This window comes from Ichthyophthirius multifiliis, assembly GCF_000220395.1.
Source record: "Ichthyophthirius multifiliis unplaced genomic scaffold scaff_1120509251027, whole genome shotgun sequence".
In the NCBI taxonomy this organism is placed as follows: Eukaryota; Ciliophora; class Oligohymenophorea; order Hymenostomatida; genus Ichthyophthirius; species Ichthyophthirius multifiliis.
The window spans coordinates 1-15,408 of record NW_004086271.1 but is presented as its reverse complement, the minus strand read 5'-3'; the positions used below and the strand labels follow the sequence as shown (position 1 = coordinate 15,408).

General features: G+C 16.6%; 4 protein-coding genes across 4 annotated transcripts, besides 34 other annotated features; 3 read left to right on the top strand and 1 right to left on the bottom strand. All coding sequences in view use genetic code 6, as the record gives it.

The window, feature by feature from the left end:
* Positions 1–256: 256 nt before the first annotated feature.
* Positions 257–300: a microsatellite.
* Positions 301–674: 374 nt separating this feature from the next.
* On the top strand, positions 675–986 carry IMG5_131330 (hypothetical protein; the record flags this gene model as incomplete). Its single annotated transcript, XM_004031998.1, has 1 exon — positions 675–986. The coding sequence occupies one exon, from the start codon at positions 675–677 to the stop codon at positions 984–986; it is 312 nt and encodes a 103-aa protein (XP_004032046.1).
* Positions 689–728: a microsatellite.
* A 64-nt stretch (positions 987–1,050) lies between the features above and the next one.
* Positions 1,051–1,094: a microsatellite.
* A 414-nt stretch (positions 1,095–1,508) lies between these two features.
* Positions 1,509–1,592: a microsatellite.
* A 2,008-nt stretch (positions 1,593–3,600) lies between these two features.
* Positions 3,601–3,674: a microsatellite.
* Positions 3,675–4,514: 840 nt separating this feature from the next.
* Positions 4,515–4,565: a microsatellite.
* Positions 4,566–4,866: 301 nt separating this feature from the next.
* Positions 4,867–4,906: a microsatellite.
* A 353-nt stretch (positions 4,907–5,259) lies between these two features.
* On the top strand, positions 5,260–7,831 carry IMG5_131320 (tubulin-tyrosine ligase family protein, putative; the record flags this gene model as incomplete). Its single annotated transcript, XM_004031997.1, has 6 exons — positions 5,260–5,582; positions 5,688–5,977; positions 6,021–6,547; positions 6,595–7,088; positions 7,137–7,419; positions 7,469–7,831. The coding sequence occupies 6 exons, from the start codon at positions 5,260–5,262 to the stop codon at positions 7,829–7,831; spliced, it is 2,280 nt and encodes a 759-aa protein (XP_004032045.1).
* Positions 7,832–7,917: 86 nt separating this feature from the next.
* On the top strand, positions 7,918–8,912 carry IMG5_131310 (hypothetical protein; the record flags this gene model as incomplete). The annotated part of the gene is made up of 2 exons (XM_004031996.1): positions 7,918–7,949; positions 8,006–8,912. The coding sequence occupies 2 exons, from the start codon at positions 7,918–7,920 to the stop codon at positions 8,910–8,912; spliced, it is 939 nt and encodes a 312-aa protein (XP_004032044.1).
* A 371-nt stretch (positions 8,913–9,283) lies between these two features.
* Positions 9,284–9,333: a microsatellite.
* Positions 9,334–9,486: 153 nt separating this feature from the next.
* Positions 9,487–9,533: a microsatellite.
* Positions 9,490–9,558: a microsatellite.
* Positions 9,495–9,565: a microsatellite.
* Positions 9,522–9,573: a microsatellite.
* An 89-nt stretch (positions 9,574–9,662) lies between these two features.
* Positions 9,663–9,726: a microsatellite.
* Positions 9,663–9,729: a microsatellite.
* Positions 9,713–9,762: a microsatellite.
* A 90-nt stretch (positions 9,763–9,852) lies between these two features.
* Positions 9,853–9,906: a microsatellite.
* A 616-nt stretch (positions 9,907–10,522) lies between these two features.
* Positions 10,523–10,586: a microsatellite.
* A 1,775-nt stretch (positions 10,587–12,361) lies between these two features.
* On the bottom strand, positions 12,362–12,949 carry IMG5_131300 (hypothetical protein; the record flags this gene model as incomplete). Its single annotated transcript, XM_004031995.1, has 3 exons — positions 12,761–12,949; positions 12,471–12,701; positions 12,362–12,378 (listed from the first exon to the last, which is right to left on the bottom strand). The coding sequence occupies exons 1-3, from the start codon at positions 12,894–12,896 to the stop codon at positions 12,362–12,364; spliced, it is 384 nt and encodes a 127-aa protein (XP_004032043.1). The 5' UTR covers positions 12,897–12,949.
* Positions 12,503–12,663: a microsatellite.
* Positions 12,506–12,612: a microsatellite.
* Positions 12,695–12,727: a microsatellite.
* A 76-nt stretch (positions 12,950–13,025) lies between the features above and the next one.
* Positions 13,026–13,077: a microsatellite.
* A 384-nt stretch (positions 13,078–13,461) lies between these two features.
* Positions 13,462–13,513: a microsatellite.
* A 645-nt stretch (positions 13,514–14,158) lies between these two features.
* Positions 14,159–14,257: a microsatellite.
* A 981-nt stretch (positions 14,258–15,238) lies between these two features.
* Positions 15,239–15,301: a microsatellite.
* Positions 15,256–15,330: a microsatellite.
* Positions 15,264–15,401: a microsatellite.
* Positions 15,266–15,404: a microsatellite.
* Positions 15,276–15,359: a microsatellite.
* Positions 15,282–15,355: a microsatellite.
* Positions 15,284–15,408: a microsatellite.
* Positions 15,301–15,408: a microsatellite.
* Positions 15,310–15,401: a microsatellite.
* Positions 15,310–15,408: a microsatellite.
* Positions 15,350–15,406: a microsatellite.

The following is a 15,408-nucleotide window of genomic DNA, read 5'->3' as shown; positions in this document are numbered from 1 at the left end:
GGTATTAATTATTATCATTATATTTCAATAAAAATAAATAAAGAAATGTTATTTTGCTAGATTTCGGATTATAATGGATGTAATAATATTAAAATAGCTAAAAATTAAAAGATTTTGTTATTAATTTAGGTCCAAATAAATTTGGTCTATTTTTTTTTTAAAATTTAGATGTAAATAATACATAAGATAATTTCTATTTTGATTTCAACCGAGATTCTTTAAATAAATTAATTTAAAATCTATAGAATATAGGTATAATATTTATTATATATATAAAAAATATTTATTATAAATAAAAAAGAATAATATATTAATGATAAACCTTCGATCATATTCATTAGAGGATTAGAAGTATTAGAAATGTTTTTTTAATAAGAAGATGTATCTTTATTCATTGCAGAATTATTAAAGTTAAATAATTTAATAAGTAAGAGAAAAAAATAATTGAATATAAATATATATTTTTTATATTAGAATAAATAAATTTATTATGCAGAAAAAGTTTAATAAAAAACAATTTACATGAATCTTTGACTTTATTAGGCTCTTGTAAGGTTTTTTTTGATTACCCTTTCGAATAAATAAAAAATTAAGTAAAAACTCCGTATTTTATGATAAAATTAACTCTAAGAAAATTTAATGGATATTCATTTATATAAAGATATAAACTAAATATGTAAGAATTAAGTTAAAATAAATTAGATGTAAAAAAATTTGATTTAAAATAAGAAGAAAAGGTACCTGAACCAAGTGAAAAAGATTTACAGAAAATTTTCTAAACTTCATTTAGTTTATCAGTTTCAGAATAATAAAAAAAAGTTAAATAATAATTAGAAATAGCTATTATGCCACATTTATAATAAAAAAAAGTAGAAAAATGGGATAATTGTGCAGAAAAAAATAAAAATAAGTTAAATGATTTAGTAGAACTTGAAGGTTCTGATATTGATGAAGAATAAGATGACGATGATGATTTAGATGTTTGAAAAATTGAATTATTGATATATATTTTTATTGTTTTATATATGGTTATCTTATAAAAAGTAGAAGAAAAGAATATAAAATATAAATTAAAAGATATTAAATAAAATTAATTTTATATACTTAATATTAAAAAGAATAATCAGTTTTTTTAAATACTCGAATTGTGATTATTTAAATTAAGACTTTTTTCATTTAATAAATGTCCTATTTATTCTAAGGCAACCTTTTATTTAAATTGAAATATACTAGTTTATTTATAAAGTATATAAATATATTTACGATATCAGGAGAATCCATACTTTCATAACTATTAGCACGTTTTCTTCTTAATTATTTTAATAGAGTAATTCTTTCTTATAAGTTTAGATTTTTATAATCATTTGCTCTAAGTTTTAATTTATTTAAATTTTATTTTATTCTTTTCATTCTTTGATTTTTATTATGGTTTATATGTTAATCAATTTAATTTCTATTATTTTTTTCTTCCTTTACAAATTTTCTCTATTTTATAAAATACAATAAAAATATATATATATATATATATATATATATATATATATATTGATATACATATATATATATTTATATATATTCATATATAAATATATTCTAATGTTTATTTTTTTACTTTGCACATATTTCTATCTCTATCTTTAATAACTTAAGAAATCATAGAAAAATCTGTTCCAAATAATTAAATTCCTTTATAAAAAATATTTGTTTCATCTTATTTCCATTTTTTTGTATAATTTTGATTATTAAAAGTTTTTTTCTATTTTTTTATCTTTTTATTTTTTTTCTCATTATTTTACATAGCATAATCTTATATTGTTGTTTCTTCTACCAATTTTTTTCCTTTCTTTACTTTATTTATTTTAGTATTGTTCAAGCTTAAGCTTTCTAAATTATCACAAGTTGTTAATTATGAATTTTAATGAACTGAATCTTCATAAAAATTACCTTATTTTATAATTAGTTAATAATTACTTATTTTTTTATTACTATATGTTTTTGGAGAAATTGAAAATGAGTTTTTTTTACGCATACTAGAAAGAAAAAATATCTGCTTTTGTATATTTATTATTTATTTTAAATTATGATTATTTACAAATAATATGTGTTTATTATTTATTATTTTTAGAGTTAATTTTTATATATAAAAATCTAAAGATTAAAAATATTTTTTCTATATTATAATTTTTACATATTTAAATAATATTATAATAATAATTACATGTTTTTCAATTTTTGTAATATTTTAACTATTTTTTTTGTAAATATATAAAAATTATTTTTAAAAAATATATGGATTATGTAAAGATTAAAATATTATTATGAATTAAATAATAACATATTTAATTCATATTAAAATAAATTATTTTCAGTTAAAATCTATTTTTTTTGCTTTTTATAATTAAATTTATATTACTAGTTTTGATAATTTTTTATTTTTTAAAAACTTAATCATATAAAAAAAGAAATTATCTATTTTTTTTTAATTATAGAGTTTTTTAAAAAAAACTAAAGGAAAAATAAAAAACATCGAAACAAATAATATGTAATTTTTTATTTTATTTTTAATTCTAAACTTATTTTAATATTTTTAAAAAGCATTTGGTTTCCTAATAAAATATTCTTATTTTAAATAGGTAATATTTTCATTAAAAAAATATTTAAGTTTATAAAGTCAATAAAAATAAATGCCGTAAATATTATTTATTTAAAAAATTAATTTTATTCTAACCAAATGTATAAAAATTTGACAATATTTATATATACTTTTTACTTTTATATGTATAACAATGTTTTCTCAAAATTTAATAATCTTTAAAAATACTATTTATGTTAATTTAAATTTTATGCAAAACAAACCTATGAAACACATAGTATTATTATTTTAATATTTTTTTTATTTTTTATTAAAAAACGGTTTATATCTAAAATATAAAAATTAGAAAAATTAAAAATATAATTAAAAAATTTTTTTTTTTAAAAGATTAAATATAAAATAAAATTTATTAAATGATTTAGATATCATAATAATTAGTATTTAAGTTATATATATGTATAGGAACATTAATAACACTATACTGGAATCCATTCAAAGAACAAAATTTAAACAAAAACCTAATATATATAATTAAGTTTTCAAACGCAATGTTATTTCAAATGATATCAATATCATGCTTTAGTAAATAATCTATAGATTTATTTGGTAATAATTCATTAAAGAATATTTCTTTTGTTCTAGGCTTATATTGGATGTTTGTTATTATATATTATAGAATAAAGAATGAATCAACAATAAAAAAGTTGAAAATAAGTCAATAAAGTATTGATTCGTTCTTTGGAAGTCCTTTAGCACAAACTTTAATTCTAAACTTTATTGTTTTTGGATTTATTTGTGTAGTTTTATAAATGGAAAAGCACTTTTTACCTTATATAGATGATTAAACAACTTATGTTGATAAAATAAAGAATTTTTATGTAGGTTTTTTCCTTATTTTTGTAGAAATAAAGGTACTTCAATAATTGATGAAATAATTAATAGAAAATCCAGCAGAAAGATTGAGAGAAACAATTAAAAATTCAGTAAATGAAATAAAAGGAAAGAAAAAAAATAAAGAAGAAGATGAAGAAGAAATAATAAAAATAGAAGAAAAATAAGAAAAAATGCAAAAATAAGAAAATAATTTTTGGAATTATTTAAAAATATCACGAATAGTAATTACTTGTTTATTTTAAATGCTATTTACAATCAGTATTATTATTTATTTATTTTTTTTGGCTATTGAAATCTGGATTCCTTAATTAAATTTTGTTTAGAGTACAAACAGCTTTGCTTTTTTAGATAAATAATAAAATTTTGAACAGTATAAAGACATTATTTGTATAATTTTCAAGTTTTCTTTTATTGCGTTTATGCTTTATGAGAACTACTAAATTTAAGATAAAAATGATGATAAAAAAACCTTGCTTAAGTGTTATAGAGAACAAAAAGCAATTTTTTAATTTACACATTATGTTTTTGTTGTTATTATTAGTATTGCTTTGCTCTCTACTATGTATCCAAGCTTTATTTTGACTTAAAGTAATAACGATTGTTATAAAAAAGATATTAGTTTGTGTAAATTGAGTGTTATTGGATATTGCTTTAAGGATATCTTCTCTCGGGTAGAAATATTTTACTTTTAATACTTTATTTTAGTATATTCGATTTTATTTTCTATTTATAAATTTTTTAGGGTTATTGGAAGAAGTGGAAATTAAGATTAAGAATATTAAGTTATGGGATATTACAAAATCTGATTTTTTTTTTTTTAATTATTATATAAATAAGTAATAAATTTGATGATTTTAATTTACATATTTGTAACTATAGTTTCTTTTATTTTAAACTAAAATTTTATATCTAAAAAAAAAAAATTTCTTATTAAAGACAAAATTTATTTTTTATGAAAAATTAATATAATTTTTATTGATTTTTAAAAGTTTTATTAGTATTATTTTCATAAAAAAAAAAATTAAAATAAAATAATATATAAATATATATTTTATTAAAATAATTTAATATATATTTTTTTTTTTTAAAAAAAAAATGTGTTTCAATTAGTTTATTATTAACTCGTTTACAAAAGGTTATTATAAGGAAGTTATGTAAATAAAAAAATAATTTTCTAGTTATTTATTTATATTTAAATTATAATTTAAAAAAAAAGAAATGGAATTAAAGTAAACTAAATTAAAGCAGATTTGTAAAGAATTTAAAAAGACTCAAGTATAAATAAATAACTTAGTTAAAACATAAGTATATATTTTTTTAATAGATCCTTTCAAAGTCGTTCCATTACGTTATTATCATCATAGAAATATGGAAGTAATAAAATTAAAAAGAAATTAAAAAAAAATATATAAAAAAAATAAAGGTTTTATAACCAGGGCATTAAAGAAGAAAAGATAGAACTGAATTTGTAAGATATTAAAATAGAAAACATGTTGATTTTTATTGCAGATATGTACTAGCTAAAACCAATAAATAAATACCTTATAATTGAATATAAATAAAATGGGATATTACATTTAAAAAAAATAAAAATATATAATTTATTTTATATGAATATAATTGTAATAAATATCAAAAAATAGATATTTAACTATTAAAAAATATAATTATAATTCAATATTTTTTTATTTATTTATTAAATAAAAATATTAGCAAAAAAAAATATAAAAAAATCTAAAATTAATAAAAATAAAAAGATCATAAAAAATAAAATGGAGGATAAATACTTAAATTTTTACAAATTTCATGGAATATAACTTGATGGAGCATTATTTCCGAAACAACTAATAAATTAATTATATGATATACTTGTATAATAAAAATTTGATTTTAGTGAATATTTTTAAGTTCAAGAAAATTAAGAAGAAAGCACATTTTAAGCAGTAGCAGTTAAAGACATTCATAAAAATAGCAAAGTTTTTTTATTATTTCTTTCTATTTATTTTCTTAAATATTTAAGGTATTTCTAATCGAACATTAATTAACTTTCAGATTTGAAGAATTAAGATAAATTTTAGAAAAAAATAGCGAATTAGTAGACAGACTTTATTATTAGCTCTAATATCTAGATTAAAAAAAAAAAATCGAAGGATTAGAAGAAGAAAAAAAACTAAAACATAAACAAGAAATTGAATTTGAGGAATAAGATATAGTAGATCCTACATAATTAGATGTAATTAATAAAATTATTTATATTTTAATATAAATACATAAAAAAAAAGATTCCTTAAGATGTTATTTCTCTTTCTCTTTTTGATAATAAAATAGAGTCTTTAGATTTAGTAAGAGAGACTTTAAAAAAATTAAAAAATTTAAAAGCCCTTTTTTTAAATTATAATCCTGTTTCTGAACTTGAAGGATTTTTTGAAATTATTAGTACTGAATTCCCGAATATAGAGGTATTGAATTCTAAACTAACTTAAAATGCAAGTAAAGTATTTTATTATTAAAAAATAAAAAAAAATAAAAAAAGCTGATTTTGGATTAAAATTTTGTAGTTATAATTATAATTTGGATAAAAGTTTAAAAATAAAAACCGAAATGGTAAAAAAACTTAACTTAAAAAAGAGAAATTTATTTAATTTAAATAATTTTGATGTTTTTCTTTAATTCAAAAATCTCTAATCAATAGATTTGACTCAAAATGAGAGAATATCAAAAGAAAAAATAAAAGTTTTATTAGAAAAATGCCCTAAATTAGAAAATTTAAATATCGATTTTGAAATAGAATTATAAATTTGGGAAAAAGGAGAAACCTTAAATTTAAAATCAATAAATGATAGAGATCTCAAATATCAAAAGCCATTAGAAAATGAACCTAAAATAGTATTCATAATTAAAAATATATGGAAATAAGTAGGAAACTATAGACTTTATAGTAGTAAATAAATTGATTAATCCTCCGTTTGGTATTTAAATGATCTTTGTGGAATCTCAATTCAACATTCAGATATTGATAATGTTCGTCTTATTCCATTTTTATTTGCTCCAAATAATGAAGTAAAACAAATATTTTTTTTTTCTATAAATTTAAAATTAATATATAGATGGATGATAAAATGATATCTTATAGTGTTTTATGGGTATCTGAGAATATTAAAAGTGGAGATTAGATTTATAGAGATTATTTATTTGGTATTAATGAAAAGAAGTAAAGATCTTCTAGATTAACTGCTTTTTTTAAAGTACCAGAAAATTATTTTATGAAAAGATATTAAGAATATAAGAATTTACTAATGTAAAATAGTATTTAAGGAAGAAAACTTATAAAATCTTTTTCTAATTAAAATATTTAGAAGAAAAATTTAGTTGACTAAAATAAAGTTTATAAAGTAGTTACTGATTCAAATTTAGTAGCAGAATTTTTAACTTTAAAAAATTTCGAAATTACTAAAGAAATCGAAGGTTGTGATATTATTTTCCTTACTTAGGATTTCGAAAAAGCATTCATGTCTTTTTCTAATTCTTATCTTGTTAATTAATTCCCTTATGAATCTTGTATTGTTTCTAAATAGAATCTAGCTGATACTGTGAATTCAGTGTATTTTTTAATATATAAATATGTTTTTTATAAAAATTATTAAAAAAGGTTAGGAGAAGTTCCTTGGTTATAGACAACTTATAATTTAGAAACTCAATTAAGTGAATTTATTGGAGAATATAGAAGAAGAGAAATATAAAGCGAAGATAATATTTGGATTTTAAAACCTTTTAATTTAGCCAGAAGCTTAGATATGGTAGTTACTGATAATTTAGATTGTATTATTAGGTAAATGGAAACTATTCCTAGGGTAGCTTAAAAATATATTGAAAATCCTGTTACTCTTTTTAATAGGAAAATTGATTTAAGATATGTTGTTGCTGTTAGATCTGTAATTTTTTTGTTAAAAAAAAATATTTTATATAAAATTTATTTTAAAGATTGCTCCTTTAGAAATTTTCTTATATAAAGTTTTCTGGATTAGAATTTCTAATAATGAATTCACAAATGATTATAGATCTAGAGAAATATATGAAACCCACTTCACTGTAATGAACTATGGAAAGAAACTTTAATAAATCCATTATGATGAATTCATTTAATTATTTGAAGTTGAAAATCCTGAAGTTAAATGGCAATCGGTCCATGATAAAATAAAGGTTTTGGTTAAGGAATTATTTATTGCTGTAGCAAGTAAATATCCTTAAATGCAATCTGATAAAGTATATATGTTATTTTTTAAATAATTGTTTTTTTATTTTTCAATAGTCTAGAGCTGTATATGGAATGGATGTTATGATTGAAAAAAATAGCTTATAACCTAAATTACTTGAAATGACTTTTGCGCCTGATTGTGAGAGAGCATGTAAATATCATCCTCATTTTTATAATGATATGTTTGAATTGTTATATTTAAATAAGGTAAAAAAATAATTTTTATTTTTGTTATTGTTTTTTATTTGTTTTTTTTAAAAAAGGATGATTAATAAAATTATGAAAAAATTGTTTGAAAATAAAAATATTATAATTACATATTTTTTTATTTTTACAATAATCATGTATTTTCGAAAAGAGGACAATTAATTAAATAATCATCTTATTTAAAAACTTAACAATCAAAATCTAAAAAAGGTGAATTTGGTAAACATACCCTTAAAAAAATAAATGCGTTTTCCATAAAATAATTTTTATCTAAAACAAATTAAGAATTAACTTTAAAAAAGGGAATTTTAAATTTTCCTTCTTATAAATTATCGAAAGCATTAAAAAGTTAAAAAACAGTAAAAAGTTTAATTTCTTAGTTTATTTTTAATTACATAAACAAAAATAAATTAATATTTAATTAAATCTGTTAAAAATCTCTTCTTTCAGAAAAAATACAAACTTAATTATTATCAAAAACATAAGATTTTGTTTAAAAATATGCTTATTTTACCATATTTTTATAATAAAAACCATACTATATTTGACAGTCTTTTCCTTTTTGACCAAATATACTTATATAGTCGATATATAGTATAAATCCTTCTTATGGATTATATTTTTACGGCTGATATTCTTATTTTTTTACAATATAAAAATCTTAATTTTCTTCCTAAAGATTTTTTAGGATGTAGTTTAATTTAAAATTAACCTTATTTTCTTAATTTTGTTTCTCTATTTCGTATTTTAAAGCCTTTATCTTTTCTAGTTATTCTCTTTTTTTATAAAATTCTCTACTATTAGGATGTAATTTAACAATCTCTAATAAAATTTACTCTTCTTATTTGTTAAATTTTTCATATGTGTTTTCTTTTTATATAGTCTTGCATCCTGCAATATGTTTTTCGTCTAAAAAATTATATTCTTTATCTATTTTAAACTTAAATTAATCCAGCTCGTTGAAAAAAAATAAAGGAACGTCAGTCTAATTAATAAATGTATGCTATATTAAATGTTCTTTTTCCTTTTTTTAATCCATTCTTTAAATAAAAAGGGCATTTGGATTATTTATATATTGAATATAATTATTTTTTCCTTAAAAAAATTAAGAAATATTCTATATATTACAAATAAATTCTGCATTTTATCCCCCTTTTTAAATATATAATTATAAAATCGAAGATATTTAATTCTATATTTTTATATCATGAGGTTTTATTTCCTATTTTTATTTATGAAAATTTTCTGAATTTTAAAAACTTTTTAAATTTTCTAAAAAAGATATTGAATTTTATCCAGTTTTTTTTAAAAAATCATTATCCATTTTTATTAAAAAAATAAATAATATAAATATAATTAAAATAATATTATATAATATATTAAATATAGTTTTCTTTAATATTTATAAAAATAAAAAAAAAAGCCAAATGAAAATTAAAAATGAAAAAAAAAAAAATAAGTAAATTAAATAGTAAAATAAATAAATATTATTTAACAATTAAAAATAAAAAAGTTTAATTAAAAAAAAAAAAATTACTAATAAATATATTAAAATAATATATATTTAAAAATATTAAAATATTATATTTTTAATAATATTAAAATATTATATTTTTGTTAATTATAATTAATTTAAATAAAAAATAAAAAAATAAGTTATTAAATTTTATAAATTTTAAAATAAATAATATTATTATAATAAATATTAAATTGATATATAAATATTTATATATATTTTAAATATATATATATATAATATATATATATATATATATAATATTTTATTTAATAATTTAATTTAATCTTTATATTTTTATTTTATTAAATTAATGTTGAATCTTATAATCATTTTTTTACTTTTTAAAATTCACAATATAGTTACTTAAATATGTTTGTTATATTAATATATATATATATATATATATATATATATATATATATATATATATATATATATTTTACTATTTTTTAATTATTGTCAAAATTGTTTTTATTTATTTTAACTTCATTTTTCTTAAATATAAATTTTATATTAATTTCAAAAATATTTATTTAATTTATTATCAAACTATATTGATTATTTAATTAGACTAATTATCAGAATTTGATTCAAATTTAATAATTCTATTAGTATATTCATCAAATTTTTAACTAAAATGTTCGAAAACGATTGATTTTGTTATTTAATTTCTATCATCATTATCAGAAATGCTTTCAGAAGCAAAATACTTTTTGAAAATATTATTTTCGTTTTTTAGATTTGCTAAAGAATTCATTTAAAACCTATTATTATTAGTTAAATTAATTGAAATTTATATATTTTCTTCATCATTTTTTTAAGATGAACTATTATTATCGTTAAAAATTCTTACATTGCTATTTAATTATCGTATAGTACTTGCACTTTTTTATTAATCTTCCTATATATTTTTGAAAGAATTAATTTATTGTTATTAAATAAGCATTCGTTATTATTAATAATAAGCAATTTGGAATTAAAAAATCAGATTTATTTATTATTATGTTAATAGGTTTATTTAAAAAGTTGTTATATTATTTAGATATTAAAATTGTTATTCTGTAATTTAATTTATATCAATTTTATTTATTATTTCATTTAATTTTTATAATTCTTATATCTCATTTTGGTACATATATTCATCTTCTTCCCATATTTATTCACTTTCTCCTTTTTCTTTTATTTCTTGCGAAATTTCTTACATATTAACTACTGCGAGTATTTCTTTAAATTTACCTAATTTTCTTGAATTATCTATTTTAGCTACTTTCTTTATCTTCTATCTACATAAGTAGCATTCTCCTGTTTTCTTCCATATATCTAATGCACACTAATAACATAATCCTTATTTACATTATATTTATTTTTAAGAAATGAATTTATATGTTTTTTTACCTCCATGACAACAATCTATTATTACAGTATCAGGTGGTTTATCAAAACATATTATACATTATTAAATCGAAGGTGTAGATGATTAATTTGATTAATTTTCTTTTTTAACTTATTTTTTTTATTTAATAATAGATTCTTTTTGAGATTTAGTTTAAGTGATTTTTAAATCCTTTTTTTTGGTTTTTATGTATTGAATTGTGTTTTTGTTCATTTCGGCTTTCTGGTAATAAGTACATGACTGCTTTACTAGAAATTTAGGTATGTTTTTTGGAATTATATTCGATAATTAAAATATTTTTATTTTTTGAGAATTTTTATCTAATTATGTTTATTTATTTAATTTTTTATCTTAAATTAAATATATATTACTTTATTATGGATTATTTTCAATAATGTTTATTTGTAAGTTATTTTGTTAATCTTGTTATATGTTATCGTTATTTTGAAAGTTTAAAATATTGTTTCTTTAATTATTTAAATATTTATCTTTATTCATTATATTCTCTGTGTTTGCTAAAATAATGAATATTCTTAAATATATAATAATTAGAATAAGAAAGAAAAAAAACAATGTAAATAAAAAATTTACATACTTTAAATCATTTGAACACAATATTGTATATAATACATTCAAAACACTTATTCCTGTGGTAAAAAAGCAACTATTTTTTAGCACACTAAGGTCATTTTCCATTAAATAATGTAATAGGCCGACTAAGAAATAAAAATATCCTCCAACAATATATATACTAACAATAATGCACCAAATAAGACCTTTAACTTTAATTATAAAAATAATATTAAATATAATACAAACTATGTTTTATAAAAATAACTTTAATATATATCTGTTTATCCAATGAGAAAATAATAAACAGTACATATAAAAAGAACAAGCAATCCAATAACATAAAAACCTAAAGAACTTAACAAAATCCAAGACGGAAGGAAAATAGAAGGCCATTACCAATCAACAAATGTATCAAATTAAATACTAAAAAGTAAAATTTAGCAAACACAATAAATGCGTATTAAAAGTTCAATATGTCTATTTATGTTTTCATTAGTTTTATTGGTATAAATAATCCACCAGAGAATATGTATAAAAGGACTATATGCATAAAGAAAAGTTAGCTTAAAATAAATAAGTTTAAGGAAAATAAAAGTAAAAAGCATAGATATATTTATAAACAAATTTTCCACAATATCAAAAATTATTTCATTTTTATTTTCTATGATTACGTTTTCTGATGTTTTTTTGTACTATGATATTTTTTTATACACCAAAAGTTTATGGAATGTAAAATAAATACTGAGAATGAAAAAAATCATAAATAAAAGCCATTATAAAATTTCTACATATAATATTAAAATAAAGAAAAAATTTAAAAGCATAAAACTTAATAAATAATTTAGTGATTTTTTAAATATGTCTTTAGCTTTTTCTTTTTCTTTTTCTTCTTTTTAAATATGAGGTAAATTTTCAAAACTAAAGCTTTCATTTTATACTTATTACTAGTTATTTATTTATTATTCCTATTATTAATTCATGTTTTAATTGTTTTATTCATCTTTTTAACTTTTTATTTCTTCTTCTATTTATTCACTTTATATTTCTTCCGTTTCCTCATATACTTTGTCTTCTTCATCTTCTTCATCTTCTTCCTCTTCTTCCTCTTCTTCCTCTTCTTCCTCTTCTTCTTCTTCTTCTTCTTCTTCCTCTTCTTCTTTTTCCTCTTCTTCCTCTTCTTGCTCTTCTTTTTCTTCCTCCACATCTTTTTCTGTTTCTTCTTCTTCTTCATATTACTATTATTGTTTTTTTTCTTCTTCGTTTTCTTCTAATTTTTTTTCTTCAATTTTTTTTTATAGATTTTAATCATATGGCTAGTTTTTTTACTCTTAATATGTTTTTGATTCTTCTTTTTGTATATAAGTTGGAGGAGTATCAGGTTAAACTACTTCTTCATCTTCGTCACTAGATTTTTTTGGATGTTTATAAAATGAACGATTTGTAAATGAATAAGATTTTTCATATTTTAAATCGCATATTTATGCAAAATTATTATATGCGAAAATGTTTCTTTCAAATATCTGCGAATCATTATTTGTGGTTATACTATTTTGCAATATTTCGATATTGGAATTATCTATTATTTCTGTTTTTAATTGTTTTTCTCTCTTTTTATATTAATTTTTTTTCATATTTTTTTATATAATACTTTCGATGTTTATATGAATTTTTGTACTTTTAATTAATTCATTTTTTTGTAATATTTTAAATTTTTATATATTTTTCAACAGCAACAAAAATTAAATTTATTTAAAAGTTTTATTTATTATAACAGATAATATAAAAAATATATTTATTTAATTTAAAATAATTATTTTTAATCTTTTATTATAAGTTTTTAGATTATTGCTTTTAAATTTTTCTAATTTTTATTTATTTTAGTAATTTTTTTTGTATAAAATTCTTTTTTTCAAAAATTTGAATAATGACAATAAAATATTAAGACTAAAATAATTTATTAATGTTTTTTAAAATTATTATTATATTAATTAGTTAATGCAAATTATAATTACTTCTTGTTTTTGAGTTTAAATATAATATTTTAATAATTTTAAATAATATTTTATTTAATTAAAATAAATGTTTTACAAAAAGATAATTATTTTAAAGTAATTAAAATACATTTTTTAAATTTATCTAAAATTAAAATATTTTAAAAAAATATGAGCGATTTTGAATCTTTTGAAAAGTAAATAACAAATTTTTTATAATAATTTAAAATTAATTCTGACAAAAATGAAATATAATAATAAATTCTAAACTAAAATGAAGCATAGATATTAAATATACTAAAAGTATTTTAATAAAAATTTAATATTTCTTTTATAAGAAATAATATATATATAAATATTAATATTTTTACAGAGTGATTATAAATAAACAGATTAGTTATTCCAAAAATAAAATATATTCTAAGATTTCTACCTACTAATTTAAAAAAAATTATATAGCAAGTTATTTATTTTTATTAAAAATAACAAAATAATATATTATTTATCATTATAAAAAAATTAAGGAAAAACATGGCTTCTATTCATTTATAAATTAATTAAAATCGCGTATTAAGATATAGACCTAATGAAAAACTATTATTATTTCGTAAAAAGTTTTATTCCAATATTATTATCTGTGTAAGCAATAAATCAAAAAATGGAATAATAAAATGTATAAAAACAAACCTAATAGATATAATAAAAATAAGTGTAAGTATAAATTAATTAGGAGAATAATGAATAAAATGATAATAATAATAATAATAATAATAATAATAATAATAATAATAATAATAATCATAATAATTAAAATAATGAAAATAATAATAATTATACAAATGACAGTAATTTTATATTTTTTTTATAAAAAATATATATTATTTATTTAATATATAGTTTTATCTGCTATTATTATAAAAATATATAATTATGAAAGAATTTAAGTTTCTAATAATTCTAAAGTATAGGATTTAGAAATTTTTAATATATTTTAATCTTTTAATGTAATTTCTTATTTTCTTATTTTTTATTATTAACTATTTATAAAGGAGAAATATTCCAAATATTTACATGAAAACAAAAAAACAAATTAATCTTAAGATAATAATAAAATTTAATGCTAATAATATAATAAAATAGATACTATATCTCCTTAATAGCATTTATTATTAGTAATTTATTATATTTTATACTATTTTAATATTTTAAATTATTATAAGATAGAAGTACTTATTATATGTTATTGTTTTAATTTGAATAATTACTTCTAATTTGTAATAAGCGATTTTCTAAAAATGATATATTTGTAATTTTTATTATATTATTTTAAATAATAAATTATAAAAAAAGGTTTATGGGTGTAAATTTAAATTTAAAAGATTTAGTTTATGATTCTATTATATTATAAATCAAAATAAATTAGGCATAAATATTAATTACAAGATTATCTGAATAAACTCTCTAAGTAGACAAATATCTATAAAATTTTATATAATTTTTATTTATAAATATTAATAGGAATTAATCTTAGCTATATATGATATATTAATTGTTTAAAAATAATATAAAAAATAAGCAAATTATTGTTTAGATTTGTTATTATAAAAAACAAGTAATGAATCATAATTTAAGGTTAATTATAAAAATATATATAAGAAATAAAAAAAAAATTAAAGTTAGCAGATTTGTGTTAGGCAGTATTAGAATAAACTTAAGATGAATATGATGATTTTAATGATTATTGATAATAAATAGAAAATTAAATAAAAATATTTTAAAATTAAATAAATTAATATTGTAATAAAACTAAAAAAAAAATTATAAATAAAGTTAAACATATATAAAAATAGTAAAGAAAATAAATATATATTAAAAAAAAATTAAAAATAATAAAAAAATAAATATTATAAATTAAATATAAATAAATAAAAAAAAAAATTATGAATAATAAATAATAAAAATTAAAATAATAAATAATAAATA